General features: G+C 34.6%; 1 protein-coding gene across 1 annotated transcript in view; it reads right to left on the bottom strand.

The window, feature by feature from the left end:
• Window positions 1-22,117, bottom strand: part of TBC1D5 (TBC1 domain family member 5) — a 544,439-nt gene that overhangs the window by 296,243 nt on the left and 226,079 nt on the right. Inside the window, exons 9-11 of the mRNA XM_042780322.1 lie at window positions 20,942-20,992; window positions 20,770-20,839; window positions 14,680-14,852 (exon numbers count right to left, since the gene is read on the bottom strand). Of these exons, the coding sequence (XP_042636256.1) occupies window positions 14,680-14,852; window positions 20,770-20,839; window positions 20,942-20,992 (294 nt within the window). The remainder of the gene's footprint in view (window positions 1-14,679; window positions 14,853-20,769; window positions 20,840-20,941; window positions 20,993-22,117) is intronic.

The raw sequence follows: 22,117 nt of genomic DNA, 5'->3' as shown, positions 1-22,117 counted from the left end.
GAGCTTCCAGACTAAGACAGACTTGGAAGAAGGAAAGGGCCGGAACATGAGCCTCTCAGGTGGAAGGCACTCAAAATAAGACTGGAGAAGTGCTGCTTCTTCAGAGTAGAGCCAACCTTAATAATGTGGATGAAGTAAAGCTTTTGGGACCTCCATTTGCTGATGTGGCACGACCCAAAATGAAAAGAAATAGCTGCAAACATCCACTAATAATCAGAACGTGGAATGTATGAAGTATGAATCTATGAAAAATTGGAAGTTGTCAAAAATGAAATGGAAGAGATAAATATCAATATCCTAGGCATTAGTGAGCTAAAATGGACTGGTTTTGGCCATTTTGAATCAGACAACCACATGACTTACTACGCCAGGAATGATAAAGAGGAATGGTGTGGTATTTATTGTCACAAAGAATTTTAAGATCTATCCTGAAATACAATGCTGTCAGTGATAGGATAATATCATATGCCTACAAGGAAGACCAGTTAATACTATTATTATTCAAATTAATGTACCAACTACCATTGCCAAATATGAGGAAATTGAAGATTTTTAGCAACTTCTGCAGCCTGAAATTGACCAAACACACAATCAAGAGGTGTTGAATATCACTGGTGATTAGAATGCAAAAGTTGGAAACAAAGAAAAATCACAGGTAGTTGGAAAATATGGTCTTGGTGATAGTACTAATGCTGGAGATTGCATGATAGAGTTTTGCAAGACCAACAAGTTATTCATTGCAAATACCTTTTTTCAACACATGAATGGCAGCTATACACTTGGACTTTGCTGCATGCAGTACACAGGAATCAGACTGACGACATTTGTGGAAAGAGGTCATGAAGAAGCTCAATATCTTCAGCCAAAACAAGGCCAGGAGTTGACTGTGGAACAGACTATCAACTGCTCACATTCAAGTTCAAGTTGAAGCTGAAGACAATTAAAACAAGTCCATGAGAGCCAAATTATGACCTTGATTATACCCCTCCTGAAGTTAGAGACCCTCTGTAGAACAGATTTCACACACTGAACACCAATATCTGAAAACCAGAGGAATTGTGGGATGACATCAAGAACATCATTCATGAAGAAAGCAAAAGGTCATTAAAAAGACAAGAAAGGAAGAAAAGACCAGAAGAGACTGGTTTCAGAAGAGCCTCTGAAACTAGCCCTTGAATGGAGAATAGCTAAAGCAAATGGAAGAAATGACAAGATAAAAGAACTGAACAGAAGATTTCAAAGAGCAGCTGAAGCAGACAAAACCAATTACTATAATGAAATGTGCAAAGATCTGGAGTTAGAAAACCAAAAGGGAAGAACACGTTCAGCATTTTTCAAGCTGAAAGAAAGAAGGAAAAAATTCAAGCCTCGAGTTACAGTATTCAAAGATTCTATGGGGAAAATATTGAATGAGGCAGGAAACATCAAAAGAAGATGGAAGAAATACACAGAGTAACTGTACCACAAAGAACTGGTCAATGTTCTTTCATTTCAGGAGCTGGCATATGATCAAGAACCAATGGTATTGAAGGAAGAAGTTGAAGCTGCACTGAGAGAATTGGCAAAGAACAAGGCTCTAGGAACTGAAAGAATATCCACTGAGATGTTTCAACAAACAGATGCACTAGGGGCACTCACTCGTCTATGCCAAGAGATTTGGGAGACAGCTACCTGGCCAAGTGACTGGAAGAGATCCATATTTGTACCCATTCCAAAGAAAGGTGATCTCATAGAATGTGGAAATTACTGAATAATATCATTAGTATGTGGTGCCAAAAATACATTCAATAAAATAAAAAACTGATAAATTGGATTTCATCAAAATTAAGTATGTTTGCTCAATGAAAAGCACTTAATAACAATGAAAAGATAACCATAAACTGGGAGATAATATTTGCAAATCACCAATCTTAAAATGGATTTATATCCAGAATATATAAAGAACTCTCAAAACTCAGTAAGAAAATCAATAGCTCTGGATATCTGCATTGATACAATAATATAAAAATAATTCTATCACCACAGAGATTCTTTCTGTGTCCCTTTATATTCCTATCCATTTCCTTTCTTTCTGTCTCTTTTCTGGCAGTCTTGCTAAAGTTTATCAATTTTATTGCTCTTTTTAAAGAAAGAGATGTTTGCTTCATTTGTTTCCAGTTATTTGTTTTCTATTATAATGGTTTCAGCTGTTTTTATTATTTCCTTCCTTTGGGTTTGTTTTGTGCTTCTTTTTCTAGATATTTCAGATAGAAACTTAGATTATGACTTTGATATTTCCTCTTTTCTAATGTAAACATTTAGTGCCATAAATTTCCCACTCAATACTGCTTTTACATATTTTCATTTAGTTCACTGTGTGTGTGTGTGTGTGTGCGCGCGCGCGCGTGTGTGTGTGTGTGTGTGTGTGTGTTTAATTTCCCCTGAGACTTCCTGTTAGATCCAGGGATTATTTAAAATGTGCTCTTTCATTTCTAAATATTTTGGAAAATTTCCTGTTATCTTTTTGTTATTACTAGTTTTATTCCCTTATGGTAAGAGAACATACTCACTGAATTTTAATTCCTCTAAGTTCGTTAAAGCTTGTTTTATGGCCCAGGATACAGTCTATCTTGCTTTATGTTCAGTGATGCTTGAAAATAATCTGTATTTTGCTGTGTTGGGTGGAGTGTTTCATAACTGTTGATTAGATTTTGTTATTTGATGGTGTGGTTGAATTCTTGCATATCCTTGGCTGATTTTCTGTCTAGTTGTTCCATCAATTATTGATAGTCTCCAACAATAATTGTAAATTTGTCTATTTCTCCTTTCAATTCTTTTAAGTTTTTGGCTCACATATTTTGCAAGGCTGCTGTTTGGTGCATACACATTTAGAATTGCTATAACTTAATGGACTCACTCTTTAATCATTATGTAAAGTCTGTTTCTATCTCTGGTAAATTTATTTGCCCTGATGTCTACTTTTCCAAAACAAACAAACAAACCAACCCAAACTCACTGTTGTCAAGTCATTTCTGACTCAGAATGACCCCTCTTTGGGTTTCTGAGGCAGTATCACTATAGAAGTAGATTGCCCAATCTTTCCTCCGAGGAGTGGCTGGTGGGTTTGAACCACCAGCCTTCTGGTTAGTAGTCAAATGTCTTATGCACTAGTTGTTATCAATATAGGTATTCCTGCTTTCTTGTGATTAATATTTTCATGTTATGTCTTTTTTTCATCATTTTACTTTCAATCTATATCATTATATTTGAAGGGAGTTTCTTATAGACAGCACATAGTAGGGTCATGTTTTTAAGTCCACTCTGCCAATCTCTCTCTTTTAATTGTATTTAGACCATTTACAATGACTCCACAGTGACAATGAATCAATGGAAAAGTAAAGGGAGAGAAGATCAGTCTTTCTAGAAGTTTGGAAGAAAACAGGAGATAAGTAGAGCTTCTGGGGGAAGAGGGTCAATAAGAGCTTTTTTTTTTTTTTTTTTTTTGTGTGTGTGTGTGTGTATGTGTGTCCTCCAAGAAGTAACCAGTAACAAGGAGAAGGATGATTAGAGATTTACTTGGTGGCTTATGGTCACACAGAAGAGGGAAGTAGTCAACTCAACAGTAGACAAAGAGAGAGTGAACAAGAGATATCAACTGGAGGACAGAAAAATCAGGTGAAGTTCGGGCTGGTGGTAAAGGAGCAAGAAGTTAAGATGGTCTGGAGGCACATGAGTTGGGCTGGCTGTTTGAGAAAATAAATAAAAGGATTGTACAGTGGGATAGGTGAGTTGGATGCCTTGAAACCAGAGTGACTCGCCTTGAAACCGGAGTGACCCTAACCCACATGGTCCCCAACCATCCCAAGGAGCATTCAGCAACTTAGGTTATTATCACATCATTACATATCTTTAAATGAGCAACGTATTTCTTTAAGGCACCTTTCTTCTCCATTGCTATTATCAATTCTTGCCCAGATAATTGCAAAAGGCTCCTAAATGGCATCTTTGTTTCCAGTCTTGCTGATCAAATACACATACTACAATGATTTATTGTAAATACCAATTAGACCAAATAACTCACTGCTTTACGTTCTTAAAAGTTAGTTACATATGGGTAGGTGTTCTTCAGAATCTGGTATCCTCTTCTCTCAGTTGCCTAGCAACTTCCATGCACATCATGTAGCACATGGACTATGAAACTGATACTTCCAAACGTCTCTCCTAAACTCCAAAACCATATATTCAATGGTATAATGGACACCTCACGGTCTCATAGAAACTCCAAATGCAACACATTCAGAACTGAACTCTTTTTTTCCATTGAAGTATCTTTCTTTATCCATCATTCATTCTCTGTGACTTTTACCATCATTTTTACCTGTTGTCCAAACCGTCTTTAATCTTCTCTCCTCTTTATCCCCATATCCAATTAAGTGCAAATCCTGACAATTCTAGCAACTTCTTCTTGTTGTTGTTGTTGTTGTTATGTGCCGTCGAGTCATACCTGACTCATAGGGACCCCTCCTTGGGTTTCTGAGGCAGTATCACTACGGAAGTAGGATTGCCCAACCTTCCTTCCGAGGAGTGGCTGGTGGGTTTGAACTGCCAGTCATCTGGTTAGCAGGCAAGTGTCTTAGCCACTATGCTACCAGAGCTGTTAGGTGCCTTCAAGTCAGCTCCAGCCCCATGTACAATGGAATGAATCACTGCCTGGTCTTGTGGGCAGCCATGAACTGTGCTGTTCAATACAGCAGCCACCCAGAATTGGACTACTGTGATCCATAGGGTTTTCACTGGCTAATTTTCAGAAGTATATCTCCCAGCCTTCCTTCTGAGACTGTCTTAGTCTGAAAGCTCTGCTGAAACCTGTTCATCGTCATAGCAACATGTAAGCTATGTAAGTTCAGATGAGTAGTAGCTGTACATGAGGTGCTCTGGCTGGGAATCAAACCCACATCTCTGCATGGAAAATGAGAATACTACCACAGAGCTCCCACCATCTCCCCCATCCCTAGCAACTTAGTATCTTCCAATATTTCCACTACTTTTTAATCTACCCTGCTTTATCTTGTTTTAAATCACTATCAACTCTCTTCTAGCAAGCAGAAGTAGCTACTTAGCTGGTTACTGCTCCTTATGTCTTATCTTCCCCTTCATTTTCTTTACCACTGTGTGGTCAGTGTAATCCTATTAAGCCACAAATATGACCCTAGCACCATTCTATTTCAATGGCATCCTCTCTCCCTTACCGTAGAATAAAAATCTAGATCAAATTACTCAATAGAACTTTCTGCAATGATGGAAATGTTCTATATCAGTGCTATTCAATATAGTAGCCATTATTAACATGTAGTTGGGTACTGAGCAGTTGAAATAGGGCTAGTCTCTCTTACACTGCTGGTGGGACTGTAAAATGATACAATCACTGTGGAAAACAGTATGGTGATTCCTTGAAAACTGGAATCAGAAATAGCATTTGATCCAGCAATTCCTTTACCAAATATATATCCTAAAGAAGTGAGAACCAGGACAAGAACAGATATACACACACCCATGTTCATAGCAACACTATTTACAATAGTCAAAAGATGGAAAAAACCTAGGTGTCCATCAACAGAAGAATGGATGACCAAACCATGGTACATACACACAGTGGAATACTATGCAACCTTAAAGAATAATGTAGAATCGGCAAAACACCACATAATGTGGATGTACATGGAGGACATTATGACAAGTGAAATAAGTCAATCACAGAAGGACAAATATTGTATTAGGTCATTATTGTAAAAAAATCAAGGAAAGGTTTATATATGGAAGGAAACTTTTTTGTTGGTTACCAGGGGTGGGAGGGGGAAGGAAAGGAATACTGCAAAAATAAAGTAAAATAATATAATAAAATAAAATAAGAAATAGAGTTAGTATGACTGAGAACTGAATTTTTAAGATTAATAGCCACACATGATTAGTGGGTGCATATGGGGCAGCACAGATCTATATTGCTGTTAGCGTGGCATACAAGTTTCCATGTCTGGCTTTACTTTATTTCATAGAACCCTCTCTCTCACAAAATTCACTCTACTTATAATGAAGTATTTCATGTTTCCTGCACACATGATGGTACCTCCCACATCATGCTTTTGCTCATGTTTTTCTTCCTGCCTGAAGGTCCTTCCACTTATTTTCATTGTACTGCTCTTACTTATACTTCCAGACATAGCATAGGTATTATCTCTTCTAGAGAGCTTTTAAAACTTTGAGTTAGTCTAAGAAAACTGTTAGTTGCCTATCTAATACTTATGTTCTTACCCCTAAAAGGTGCCCAGCCCCAGGTAATGGGATCACAATTGATCAAAGCTAACCATAAAGATCTCACTTCCTGTTTTTGTAGCCTTTGTTGCTGCCACTTGTGGACGTATGACCAAACTCTACCAACAAGAGATGGTTGCTGAGAAAGCTGCTGTTTTGCCTGAACAAGGGCAGATATGGCTGGCACCAGTCATTTCTCCTATTTCCTACCCTGAACTACAAAACCGATACCCAGCTGGGATGCCCATGTTGAGACTATTTAGCCACAAACATGAAGAAAACCAAGAGAATCTCATGATACATAAATGTCAATACTGTAAAACCACTAGTTTTCAGTCCATCGTTAGTTTCTGTTACTTGCAGTCAAAAGCATTCCTGATGTAACACTCTGCTTTTGTGCTCTCACAGCATACTGTCAATACCAATTATTAGTTACATAAAAATAATGTTGCTTACTTATTTCTCACACTGGGGCAATCATTATAGTACCTAATCTGTCTGCCTATAAGTCACTTGATTAGAAAATGGAGTAAATAACAAAGCCATAATTTAATCTAAATTTTGCGTTAGAAATGCAGTTAGGCACAACTTTATATAATAAATATCACTGTGGTAAACATCTTTATCCACAAACTTTTGCTCTACTGATTAACTTAAGATATATTTAATATTGGAATCACAGGTTAAAAAGTTGAAGTCTATCAGATATTTCATTCACTCCCCCCCAACTGCCTCCCAAATTGATAGTATCTGCATTGAGTAACACTTTCTCCAATATTTATCAATCTAAAAGAAAATAATGATTTGTTATTTAATATGTATTTTTTTATTTTAATAGTTGAAAACATTCAATATACTTACTGACTGTTGGTATTTTTCCCTATGAGTTGATGGTTCACTTTATTGTTCTACTTTATGAATGAGTAGTTTCTTACTAAATTTAAGGGCTCTTTATATATAAAGAATAAAAATTGTTTTTATTCTTTAATATTATCTGTATCTCTCTCTCTCTCTCTATTTTTTTAAACCAGTTTGTCTTTGCATTGTATTTATTAGTTTAAAATTTCAGAGTCATCAAATTTCAAACTTACCATCTAGAATTTGCTTTCTTTGACATTCTTCTTAGAAAATTCATACTGATGGAAGATTGGCTATATATTCATGCATTTTTTCCTTCTAATGTTTAGTGTTTTAATTTTTTTTTTTATAATTATTACTTGTTTTTCTTCAAGCAGCAAATTTTCTACCACAGCACATCTTTGAATAATCAATTCTTCAAATAATTTGTGTTCTTTTCTTCCTATTTATCAACTCAAAATATTTACTGAATGCCAGGTTCTTTTAGGTAGGCATTTAGGATGACAAATTCCTTGCTGTCATGTTTATTATATATCAAAGTTCAGGTTGTGATATTTCTATTATGAACTGAATGAATATATATATATATTCATTCATTCCTCGGAAGGAAGGTTGGGCAATCCTACTTCCGTAGTGATACTGCCTCGGAAACCCAAGGCAAGGAGGGGTCGCTATGAGTCGGCCAACTCGACAGCAAATAACAACAACAACAACAAATTATATATATATATATGGATGCTTTGTGTCTTTCAATGCTTTTGTTTTGAATTACACTTTTTTTGGTATTAATATTATCACTCCCATATTCTTTATACTCAACTATGATTTATCTGTCTCTTCTAAATAGCATATAACTGAATTCTATACATAAAGCCAGTTGAGCTTATTTACCTTTTTAAAGGGGAGCTTAATTCATGTATGTGTGTGTGTGTGCATGTGTGTATAAGACCATAACTATATATTACTATATCTAATAGTATATAACTATCTATAGCTATATGTAGTGCCACACAGAATACCATAAACTAATCTTTGGTAGTATTGTTATTTGTCATCTCCCTTTATGTTTCTTTTGTAAGCATTATTATTGTCTTTTGTTATTACTATTTAGTCTTATTAAGAACCAGACATTTTGCACTAAGTGCTTATAAATGAACAACAATGAACATTTATTGAGTGCTTAGTGTCAAGTACTGTGTTTTATATATTTCCCAGTTAATCCTCACTATATTGTACTAGATACACAGTTTTCTACCAGTCTTTTTTAGACCTGCTTTCTCCTTGCTTGAGTTATTAATTTTTATTCCTCTCTCAGTGGCAGAATATCTTTTTTACTAGGAAAGCATGTGGATGGTACCCTTCCTAATCTTCCCTTCTTGGCCTTTATTTATTCAAAGATACATGTGCCTTAGGCACTACGCTACCAGAGTTCCTCATTGTCCTTGAGTCGGATCCAATTCATAGCAACCCCTCCTTGGGTTTCCAAGGCAGTATCACTACAGAATTAGGTTGCTCAATCTTCATTCTGAGGAGTGGTTGGTGGGTTTGAACCACCAGCCTTCTGGTTAGCAGTCAAATGCCTTGGGCACTATGCCACTAGAGCTCCTGACAGGTTCTTATAGAACTTAATTAAAAAAAAAAAAAAATGGTCACTTTGCCATCAACTAACTTTTATTTATTTATATTGGAGTTCAAGTTTAAGATTTAAACTTGATTCCTCCTGCCATTTCTACTTCATATCCTGCCTAAGGCACTTGACTGCTAACCGGAAGGCTGGTGGTTCAAACCCACCAGCCACTCCTCGGAAGGAAGGCTGGGCAATCTACTTCTGTAGTGATACTGCCTCGGAAACCTAGGGAGGGGTTGCTATGAGTCGGTTCTTGACAGCACGTAACAACAAGAACAACAACAACCCAAAAAAAGCCAGTACTGGACTTGAGTAAAAAAATTTCAAGTGTTAGGCTACAGCTTATTATTTTAGGTATACTTTTGCTGCTGGTACATCCTATGCCTGAAGGGCTCGCTTTGTTTACTGACTTTTGTAATGGGCTATGTGCTTCAGGCTCTTCAGTACTCTTGATTTTCCATGTCTTCCTTACCAGGCTGGTTTCTGATTACTACTAACTAGACTCTGATTCTGAGCTTTGTTTCTCTCTGAGTCTTTGGAGCTTATCTTGTTACCCAGAATTTGGCTCATGGTCCAAAATTGATTCATAGTACCTTTGGGTGCCTTAGTTTTCTATACATTGACAGTACTAACCAAATTATAGTATGGATTTAGGTTGAAGATTTCAAAGTCTAATTCGGTCTCTTCGTAGCTGTCTGACCTAAGTAAATCTGTATAAACTTTAATTTTGTCATCTATAAAATAGTGACAATAACAGAACCAATTTCAATTTGTTGTGAGGATAAAATAACCTATGTAAAGTCTTTAGCACAATGTCTAACCCATCAGAAGAAATCAGTAAGTATTAGCAATTATTACACATTATTCCAATAATTCAATCTATTGCTCTTCCTCATAAGTCTTATCTATGATAATTTTTCATGTAGAAGGAAAAACTCCCAACTTTTTCAAAAGGAGTAATTCTAGGGAATACACAATGCTGTACAAAAAAAAAAAAAAATGCTGATTTTAGATCTCCACCTTCTAACCTCTCATATTCTATGTTTTATGTATAAAATAAAGCTCACTGAGAAGAAAAGAATATTTCAATCATTGTGCTTACAATAGGAAGCTATTTTCTTAAAACTGTTGAGAGATACAATTTTAAGGTGATAATTACACTGACTTTCGATGATGGAGAGTTACATTTTTTACTATGTGTTTATTCAAATACAGATTTTTAAAAATTTAGTACTCCTAGATAATGACATTTTGATATGCATTAAAACTGATATATGGTGATATAAATGATTAAAAATTTTATCATACAATTTAGCAAATTATTTATCAGTAACCAAGACTCTCACCAGATTATTATAAGCTACCATAGAAAAATAACTGCTAATCCAGAAAATAGGAAATAAGGGACATAGAAGATATAAAAATAAGCATCTGGGGATATGGAATTTATCCCATGAGTGTTGTAAAGAGCTCGTAATTTAAGCGTGCCAAAGCCCAAGTGTGTTATGAGGGTCTTTCCTCAAAAGCGACATTAATTGCACATCTCACAGATGCTTATTACATATTCTATTTATATCAAAGTATAAAACAAGGTCTAAAATATACAGATTCAATATATTTAAAAGTGATAATATAAACAGTTACTCTGACTTAACAGACATTGTTAATTATAAACTTTAATTTTTGGTCTCTTTACAAAAGAGTATTGTAGTAAACTGTTCTCACAGTTGATCATTTCAGTATTAATTTTTGAATCTACTATTATTAAGATCCTTTTAGAATCACATCAAGGTACGTGCTCAAGGTATGAAATCATAATACTAGTATTTTAGATGATTTGCACAGAAACAAACCCAAGGGATAAAATCACAGGGCATTCTTATTCTCATGCTAAAAATGAAGATACCACAAATGCAACTCTAAGAAATACCTTTAAAAGTGTAAAATAATGCAGTCAAATATTTCACTCTCGAAATTAGTCACTGTGCATTGATAGGTCCTTAAACCAAAAAAAAAAAAAACCCAAACTCACTGTCCTTGTTATTGTTATGTGCCCTCGAGTCGGACCTGATTCATAGAAACCAACCCCTTCTTGGGTTTCCAAGGCAGTATCACTACGGAAGTAGATTGCCCCATCTTCTTCCAAGGAGTGGCTGGTGAGTTTGAACCACCAGCCTTCTGGTTAGTAGTCAAGTGCCTTAGGCACTACGCTACCAGAGCTCCTCACTGTCCTTGAGTCGGATCCAATTCATAGCAACCCTTCCTTGGGTTTCCAAGGCAGTTATCACTACGGAATTAGATTGCTCAATCTTCCTTCCGAGGAGTGGTTGGTGGTTTGAACCACCAGCCTTCTGGTTAGCAGTCAAATGCCTTGGGCACTATGCCACCAGAGCTCCTGATAGGTCCTTATAGAATTTAATTAAAAAAAAAGCAATCAATACCTATCAATAAATGACAAACAAAAGACAACTCAAGATGTAAGTTATTTAAATTAAAGGAAGAGAAACTTCATGCTAAGTACAACAGGAGTAATCTTTCATAAAGATAATGAAAACACAGTGACCATTACTTTTAGGATATATTATTTTATAACATCACTTATGCAGTATTGAACATTTAACTGCATAAATTAAATTAAATTATCTTTGCTCAAACTAAAATAGTAAGTTCATTTAACATTTCCAATAGAAAAACAAGCTAAAACTATGCTAGAGATAATGCATCTAAAATATATAAAGTGGTAGCATCAATAAGTAAGCTATTACGTAACATTTAGGATTTATGGGTACTCGATCCCATATTTCAAAATAAATACATATTTAATGAAAATTAACCTAAACGAATTTGGAATGACCATAGTCAAAATTAGTACAATTAATAATTGTACACTAACCATTAATTGTGATTATGCTAAATAAATTCATTAACAAAATACAAGAAAATGTCTATACACATAACACATCTACCACCTCTAAAGGCATAACATATTTACATCACAGTGTATTTTCTTACAGAAGTTGAACAAACACTAGCTTTAAAAACTGAATAATTGCTCTAGAGCAAAGATCACCAGTTAAGATTTCTTTTTTTTTAAATTGAGTAATTGCTAACTTTTTTCTTAACAATTATAACCTTATTAGAAAGCAGATTTAAATATTTTTTAATATACCATGCAACTGCTGAAGAGTGACTACAATTAGAAACCTAGACTCACTAGGTAGTATAATTTAGTCTTGGTAACTAACACTCTCTCTTCCATGTAAACATCTATTTATGATTTACTACTCATTCTACAGACATTGGTGGTATTGAAAACATTCTGCAATTGGCTCACTCAGTACTGACCTATTTACCATGTTTCTCCAATTCTATTGGAACATTTTAGTTTATAAGCAAATATTTTCTTTGAAAATCAAAAGTCTATAAGAGCTGGCATGTGAAAGCACACATCAGATGACACAACCATGGATTCTCATCATCACTCTGAAAAAAGCTATTAACTGACAGCTGATTTTTTTATATCTGTTCAGTTAATGACAAATTCACCCAAGCCACACACTAACTACTTTCAAGTATTGTTTTTGATCATAAAACTAAATTAACAACTTTCTGCCAACAGGAAGAGACAGTAGCATCAACAATTATTTAGATTCATAATACCTGTATGATATACAACAGAACAAAATCTTTCACATTCATTTCCATGAGATATACACCTACATTATTTATTAGGCTCAATGACATAAAATTACCCTGCTAGATTGCTATCAAAGTTTTAAAAGCTTTACTCTAATTCCTCTACTCTCTCTTTAGCAACACTGGTCTAAAGGATAGCTATTATCTGTGTTAAGTAGAAGCCCATATACTTTATTGAAGAAAACACAGAAAATCAAAACCAAAGTTGGAACGGTAACTTGAAAGAATGAATGACCTTTTCTTCAAAGATCAAAAAAAAATTTTCTTCTTAGACAATGGAGATGAGAGTCTATACAAAAATGATGTGACAAATAAGTCAGCTATGACCATGGCTAGCCCTGGTATGATCAGGGCTAATAAATAAACTAATAAAAAAAAGTTGGAATGATTAAGAGTGGTTATGTCACAGTTTATTGACTTTTATTGGGAAGATGCTGGTCAGATGTCAAAGCAGCTCTATGACTTATGATGAAGAGAAAACTGATGGAAACTAATGGTAGAAGAGGAAACTGGAAAATACTTCAATTTATATCATTATACCGAAGCCAATGCCATTATCATTGCAGTGAAAACACCAGCTCTCTCTAAGAGACAAAAAAAACCTGAGCATTTCAAAGAAATGATACACATGTCAAACATCAATTCTTTCCTTCAATATTTAAGAAAAATTTCTAGACTTCAGTGAAAAATTTTTGAGAGCATAAAATGAGCTTTTTGTTACCAATTTTTTGAATGCATAGCAGAGAGGAACACAGAATTGAACTCCTGACTGTGCGTTAGCTAATTTAAAATAAATTTTATGCTTATAATCACAAATGTATCATCTATATTTTTAAGTGCAAACAGAAATTCATTAATAGCCTACAGTGCTGCCCTGTACCCATGTCATACACATTCTCATCTCCAGCAGGAAAGATGGGGCCACTCTCAATGATGAGGTCAAGCTTAAGTCACAGAAATGAAAGCAGTCAGAATTTGAACAGGAAAATACTTATTCAATCACTGTTCAGTGATTCCAGAGAAGAAAAAAAGCTGAGAATTATTAGTAAAAGACTGTGTATAACATGAAAACATAAATGAAACACTCATTTGTATTTTTCCTTCTGTACTAAATAAACAGTCCTGCTCTGGCCTTAAACTTTACACTCATTTGAGATTTTTTACAATTTGAATAACTCATTTATTGAGCATCTATTACGTGCATCTCAATAACAACTTGTCAGTTTTCCAAATTCTACCCAACTGAGTGTCAGCATTTGCAGAAAATTTCTACCAGGGAAATGCTCAGCACTAGATATGAATGCTCTACCATTTTAATCTAAAGGATACTTTAGCTCTATAGCACAACTCAGCTGATTCATATTATTTAAAACCTCTATATTTCTAATTTGCTTAAGCACATTTATAAATCACTGATGCATACAAATTGTCAGTGCTGTTCCCTCACTTGACAGTGGATTTCCCCCATCCTCCTCCTCCTCCTCTAATTACTGTGCACCGTAAGAGCTGCTCTGGGCAGATTCCTTAGAGAACTGTGTTCTTCAGTTTAGAACATCTAAGGAGTGACTGACTGTTTACTCTTCTGCTATAGCATATTAGAGAAGTTACGTGGCTAAAAAGATTAAGACAACATGTTTCCTGGGGAGGGGCATGTATCTTATTGATAAGAATCCACTTCTGAGGGTAGAACAGAAGATGACCGCATGATTAAATAAAAAGAACTTGCACATCTTATAGGACTACTTGTAATCAGGGCTGACTTCATGGATGTAAGACCTGTGCAGGTACACAGAGCTTGACATTTAGAAGGCCCATCCTTGATTTAATGATCTGCTGCTGTCATCTTAAATTGCCACTAATTTCTAAAGAAGGGTTCCACAGTTTTCATTTTGTACTGGGCCCTGGAAATATGTAGCCAATCCATCTTAAATTTGAATGATGACTTAAATGTGTGTAAACTTAATCTTAGTGTCCACATAGTCTAAGCCTTAGTTTCTTCATCGTAACCAAAAGGATAATATCCAATGAATGAGGCTGGTGGGAATATTAGATGAGGTACCATATGTGAAAGTAATAAACATAGAGCATAGCACACAGGACAGAAAAGAGATGTGACACAGAATGAAGTCAGGACAGTTCTTGTTCTTAACTTCTAGAAACCACCATAAATCATTATTAGGGGTAGCAGAAATGGAAACTTTAATACTTACAACCCATATATTTGTGGTGCAATTTCTAGTCTGTTCAAGTGCATATAAAGCTCAATATCATGCTTCTTCAGTAGATGATCCTGGATCTGGTTAACTTTAGTAACAATAGCAATTGTTGGCCCTAAATCTTGTGGCCTAGCAAAGGGGATGGGGGTCATCAGTGTTTCTTTCCCCTAAAAACAAAGATAGGAAAAATAGAACATAAATTATTTCAATATAAATTAAGAAAAATAGAAACATCATTCTTGAATTTATCTATAAATGGAGTTTAAACAAGAACCACAACTACATCAAACATCTCATGACAAATGCTTAAAATGTTGAATCATATACTGACCATCATAGCAATAAATGTGCTCATATGGCAATAGCCAGGATACACCTTCTAAACCGTTACTCTATCTGTATTCCTGTTTCTCCTATGGATTAAGTTTTACAAGATAATCTTGGCTAGGAATAATGGTGGCCACTGTTTTCCACTTATTCATGGAGAGTTTATCTGCTCAGACTCAGTACATAAATAGCAAACTTTTAATGGAAACATTTCTTGTGGTTGTTGTTGTTGTTTGCCATTGAGTCGTCCCCGACTCATAGCGACCCCTCCTTGGGTTTCCGAGGCAGTATCACTACGGAAGTAGGATTGCCCAACCTTCCTTCCGAGATTTCTTATGGTATAAAACTTAAATATGAAAATGGTATTAATTTGAGTTGAGGGGCTAGCTCTCAAAAGTTATGAAAGGTAGGAAATAAAAGAAACTAGTACTAGAAACAGGATGTTCTCTAGTGACCCTTGGTCAATTTATAGAGTGGAGTAAAAAGACTTATCTCCCGATAAAACATATATATGACTTAACAAGGAAAGGTTTATGGAAGGAAACTTGCTTTGTTGTTTACCAAGGGTGGGAGGAGAGGGGAGGAAATACTGCAAAAAGAAAAAAAAAAAAAAAGGTACACTTTATGTTATAATAAATAAATAAATAATTAAAATTACTATGGGGGGGGAAGTATATATGACTTAAATACAATCTATTTTGGGCCAACTACAACTTCCCTCCTGCCACCCATAATCTCTTATTAAGAGAGATGTATCTCTAACTCCTTGTAATATTTTCATGTGAATTTCAATGATCCCATGTCTGATGAATTCTCCAATGACACTCATCATTCTTCTGACCTTCAGTCCACAAAATCTACCTTTCTGCAGTCACTATTTATAGCATCACTGTGTCAAATTTTTTTGACTATCACTCATTCTCAGTCTACTTCTCTAGCTTAAATTCATCTTTTTGTTTCTTGGTTCTGCCTTTTCCACAGAGTCTGGTTTTAGTTTTATCTTCTACTTATAAATCTTCCTTGAGCGATATCAAGTCCTACATACTGCTTCAACCAACATCCATTTTCTTAAAGACTTCCTAAACTGTATTAATAGCCTAGTACACTCCTGATTGCCTCCCATAAATTCAAAAGCTCACAAGAAATCTTGGACTGCCACAAAGGTCTCAAAAATTCAGCAGGCCTAAAACCAAGCTTATCATCTTCTGTTCAAAATATGTTCTTTCATCACGTCCACCTCACACCATCCTCTAGTAAAAACACCTAGTCTGCCAATGTTAGCTCCTCAGTACCTCTCCTATCTTCCACAGCCCTACTGTTACCGCGTGATTCAAGGCTCTAATAATTTCTTTCTTTTTAACTGGTTTAATCTGCTTTTGAATCCATCTTCTAAAACATGAGGTGATCTATTTAAACTCAGATAAACAGGATAATGCCAAATTGCCCTGCTTAAACCTCTTGAAAAGTTCTCTATTATTTTCACTCAGTGAAAAAATGAAAACTAATTTCTTAGCCAGATCTGCAAGCCTTTCATTATCTGGACAATCTCTATTCTCATGGGCTTCTAGAGGCTGTGAGGATACCATTCCTTTGCCGGAAATATATTTTGCCCAGTGTCTCCATTGAGGAGCTCTCAAGTATATTTCAAGATTCAGCTCAACTGTCAGATCTTCCAGAGAGCCTTCCTTAGTCCTATTTCTTTTTCTTCTCAGATGCTCCAGCCTCCTATATAATACTTCTCTCTTCTCCTAAACTGTGAGATATCTAAAAGGAATATCATTTTTTCAATGCTCAGCCAGATTCTGGGATACAAACATTAGTCTTGAGGTGAAGACTACAAAGAAAAAAAAATCCAGACTTCCATATAAGAGCATCAACTAATCAGGCTGGTAGAAGGCACAAAAGACAGGAGCAGCATGAACTACTATGAGGGAAAACTTCTCGTCTGTCCAAGATCAGTTCAAATCTTATAAAGAAAAACATTCTCTTATAGTTTCTCTAAGTGCCTATCCTAGGGTCTTCTGGGTCCAAAGAATGTTAAAATTATGTTAATTTTTATGGTTCAATCGTTTTGCGATAATGAAGCCTATATATTGTTGTTACTTACTCTAAAAGTAATGCACTGGCAACCCTTTTTTGCCCTGATTTTGCAATAGCTAGTATTTTCTTTTTATTAAAAAAAATTAAGGCTTATTAATTTTTTTCCTATTGATATTAATTGGAAGTATTTATTTTGGGGAAGTCAAGTTAATGGTAAGATAGCATTCATATTCAATAATACTATTTATATTAATGCCAAATTCTCATAAAAAATGACCAATTTAATATTTTATGCATTTTAGTAATATAGTTGTTCTGTACTGGAGGACTTTGTATGACAGAATACTGGCCAGAATAGGTACTGTGTTCAGGTAATGTTTATATATCATAGAAAACTGATACCTCTTATCTGTCTATAACAAGACCCTATATATAGGGTCTTGTGTAAACATACTTCTATAGAAATACTATTACAGGATTTGGAGAGAATTGATTCTAATAGAACCTATCAAAAATATTTAACTTAACAAAATCATATGATCAATTCCTATTTTGAATAAAGTACATTGTCATCAAATCAATAAAATATGTAGCCCCCTTTTCAAATACTTAATAGGGACTCATATTAAAAACAAAAAAACAAGAAAAAAAAAGAGAAAAAAAAAAAAAAACCTTGTCATCGAGTCAATTCTGACCTTTAGCGACCTTATAGGACAGTGTAGAACTATTCCACAGGGTTTTCAAGGCTGTAATTTTTACAGAAGCAGACTGCTACATCTTGGTCCTACAGAGTGGGGTTGGTAGGTCTGAACCGCTGACATTTAGGTTAGCAGCTAAGATAGTCTACTGAAAACTACAAGGTTGTATAAACTGTACTTTGAAAAGATTTCCTCTGTGCTCAGACTCCTTATAATAAAATCTCTTAAATCTAAGAGACTCAAAAGTAATGCTCATGATCACTTAAATGCTGTTAAACAGCTTAGCTTATCTAACAATAAAATCACAAAAGAAGATAAAGTTAATGTAAAATATTTCCTTATCTCTAGAATTTCTTATCATACCAAAGAATGCTATTTGCACTTATCAAATATGATCAAATGGGACAGCTGTAACTATCAGTAAAACTAGAAAATATTTTTAACTATTTCTTTAACATGCTACTCAAAGCGTGGTCTGCAGATCAGTGCCAATGCACAAACTGTTTGTTATAGGAACATAATAAGATAATGTTTGTGCCAGAATATAAACCAACACACTGCTTCTTTCATCAAGAAAGTATTATTATGAAAAGACTGTCTGCTGAACTAACCAGCATGGACTGTGATATAGTTGACTTTTCAAAGAAACTGGAAGAACCAAATAGGGAATACATGTATTAATTTCTAGAAGTTTTTCCAAAAGAGGTGACAGAATTATAAAGGAGAATAAAAAGGGGAGCATGAGAAAAGAATTCATTAGACATGCTTTTAGGAATATATTATTTACTGATACAGACAAGTAATTAACATGAAAATTCAGAAGTCGCATCTCTATGTTCCTTAATAAATTTAATATCTTTCTTTATGTTGTCTTAGCCACTTCCATAAACTTCACTCAGTAATATCAAGGAATAGGCAAAATTGAAAAATGGTAACCCTCACATTTTAATAGGAGCTCTGGTGGTGTAGTGCCTAAGACACTTGACTGCTAACCAGAAGTCTGGTGGTTCAAACCCACCAGCCACTCCTCAGAAGGAAGGTTGGGCAATCTACTTCTGTAGAGATACCCCTCGGAAACCCAAGGAGGGGTCGTTATGAGTCGGATCCGATTCAATGGCAGTGAAGTTTGCTTTTTCATATTTTAATCATTCAGTTTCTCAGACACTGTGACCTATTCATAAAATATAAAATGACTACTGCATGGAGTTATCATATTGCTAGCATTTAAATGTGTTCAAATACGCTCAGCTCAAAATGTTGAAGTTCACAAATAAGTCTATAACTTCATTAAATCACCTGGTAAGAACATAAAGATATTGTTTCAAAACATACAGTAGTTTGTTACTTATGCATATGACAGGTTTAACATCAAACAACCCTTTCAGGTTGGAAATGTAACATGTTAACATATTCCAAAGGACAACATTATCATTGAAGCCAGAGATCGGCAAACTTTCTCTGTGAACCAGATAGTAAATACTTTAGGCATGGCTGTGTTCTAGTAAGACTTCATTCATGGAGACAGAAATTAAAATTACACATAATTTTTATATACTATAAAATATCCTTCTCTCCCTCCACCCCCACAACCATTTAAAAATGTAAAAATCACTGTACAATCTGTACAAAAACAGACAGCAGGCTAGATTTTGTCTGCAGGCAGTAGTGTACCAACCCCTGACCCAGGTCAAAGGGATGAATAGCATTAGTTACCCACTTCATTTTTAAGAGATGAAATGACATGACACTAATATACGGGCTTCTAACCAGAATGCAATTAATTATACCAATATAAAGAAAGTTATCCATACTGGATAACTTTCTTCTTGCCAGAAGAATCTGCAATTTTTCAAATATTGTGCAATAACAATGAAAAGACAACACATAGATCTTTGTTAAAAAGTATAGTTAAATCTATCAATTCCACTCCTTAGGAATATACCAAGAGAAATGAAAACTACGTTCACACAAAAACTTGTACATGAGTGTACATAGCAGCAGTAATTGTAAGAGCCAAAAAGTAGAAACAGCCCCAAATATCTATCAACTGACGAATGGATAGACACAACATGGTAGACCCACTCAATGGAGTATACTTAGCCATAAAAAGGAATTAAGTACTGATACATACTACAACATAAATGAACATTAAAAATCATTATACTAAATCAAAGAGGCCAGTCACAAAGAACACTTATTGTGTGACTCCTTTAAGATGAAATGTCCAGAATAAAGAAATACACAGACACAGTCGTAGGTGAGTGTTGCCAAGGCTGTGGGTAGGGGAGAATGGAGCACGGGTTCGTTTGTTTTCTGGGGTGATGTAAATGTTTGGGAATTAGAGAGTGATGCTGTTTGCACAATCTTGTGAACATATCAAAAATCAATGAATTATACACTTTATACGGGTGAATTATATGGTATGTAAATTGCATCACAAAAAAACTGTAGTTATCATACAAATAGAAAGTAACGGCAAGGGTTACTGATGCTAAATGTGTGAATTCAGTAGTGATGCATTACCTTCTGTATATAAAACAATCTATTTGATCAGACTTACCTGTGTACTTTGGTAACAATGTCTATTAGTACACTAGCATAGCAAAGAATCAAACAGGCAGATGGACTTTTCCAACAAAGTTTGTAATGATCTTGTAAGTGAGAAGTTACACTTCATAGATAATATAAAAAGAAAAGTTTAAAGAAAAGCTTCTTATTTCTGGAAATAAAATCTTTCATATTGTCTTTTATAAATTCCAATGTTATTAGAGATACAGCTTACATGTCCTGTTCAATCTTACTCCAAAATTATTTTGACATTCTCATTTTCTGGTTATACTACTAATAATTAATAATTTATACTGTATACTTGTAATTTATACTAGTAATAGTATATATATATATATATATATATATATATATAGTAATTTACACTAGTAATTTATACTGATTATTTGGGATTACTTACAGAAATCTTGTTTCCTCAAATATTTGGAAAGATCTAAACTTGAAGACTTACCTTTTGACCATCATGCTCAAAAGTAGAAAACCACGGTTCAGCAGTTTCCATAAGTTGTGAAAACATTGCACTGAAAATTAGAAAAATAATAAATGCTCATGTTACACCTTCATCAAAGTAAGGGCAGTACAAAAGAATAAAACAAACAAAACAAAAAAATCGTTGTACTTACTAGGCATCATGTTCCAGAAACTCAGGGTTCAAGAGAGTTTTCATTTCCTCACTTAAAAAATAATTACAAGTAATCAAAGTGTGTACATTTTCATTTGAAAGAAATGCTCAGTTTATTCTACATCACAAACCAACTTTCATATAGTGTGCAAATGAAAAAAAAATCTTTTCAAAACAAAAACAGTAACTCCATTACTAAGTAAAATCCTTTCTATGAAGATCAAAACCAAATGAGCTGCCTTGTCTATTCCACAGTGAAGTTAACTATTTAATGATTCCAAACAACTAATACAGAATGTTACAATATAGTCCTTGAATATACTTGATCTAGAATTGATTACTACACAATCTATCACATGCTGCCCCAAAACAAAACAAAAATCATAGTTACTAGTCAACTACGCAACATCAAAACATTAACTTATTTTCTCTTAATATTACTATTTTTACTCCAACAGCACTTAACCAGTTACAGTACCTCTTAAAAATTTATTTTATGGTGCTGTTTTTACTTTTTTTATTAATTGAAATAGGTGAAGAAGCATGTCCAACTCACTGAAAGCTATTTTCAATCATTTCATGTGAAGTACATACACATGCATGTACATTTTGTAAAGCTAAAACTGGCACAAGAAAATGATTCTAATACCAACCTAAGTTCATTCCTATATTGTTATACTTTAGAAGTAACTGAAGCAAAGGCAATTAAGATATGGTTACTATTGTCAAAATAAGCCCAATAAAATCATAGAAGCTCCACGGAAACTTGAAAACACTAATCTATATAATAGACAGAAGTAAGTTTAAAAAAGACTCTAACGTATGCTCAGCAAAACAGATAGCTATATATGGTTAACAAAGATGGTATTGCCACATATTATAAGTTAGATTTTTAAAATTTTCTATATATAGATACATTAGCCTGTAAATTAAGGAGCTCTTGTGGTGTAATGGTTAAGGCATTTGTCTGCTAACCAAAAGGTTGGTGGTTCAAACCTACTACCTGCTCTGCAGAAGAGAGATGAGGCAGTCTGCTTCTGTAAATATCTACAGCCTTAGATATCCAATGGCAGTGAGTTGTCATTTTTTTTTTTTTTTTTTGGAGCCTGTGGATTACTCATGACAAAGTCTGACAATCCTAGAGCTTTCCACCCTCAAAATGCTTCCTGGTCATCTC

This window comes from Orycteropus afer, unplaced genomic scaffold, assembly GCF_000298275.1.
Source record: "Orycteropus afer afer isolate SDZICR_OR568_19922 unplaced genomic scaffold, OryAfe1.0 scaffold00003, whole genome shotgun sequence".
NCBI classification, from domain to species: domain Eukaryota; kingdom Metazoa; phylum Chordata; class Mammalia; order Tubulidentata; family Orycteropodidae; genus Orycteropus; species Orycteropus afer.
The sequence above is the reverse complement of the archived record's forward strand: the minus strand, read 5'-3'. Positions and strand labels throughout refer to the sequence as shown.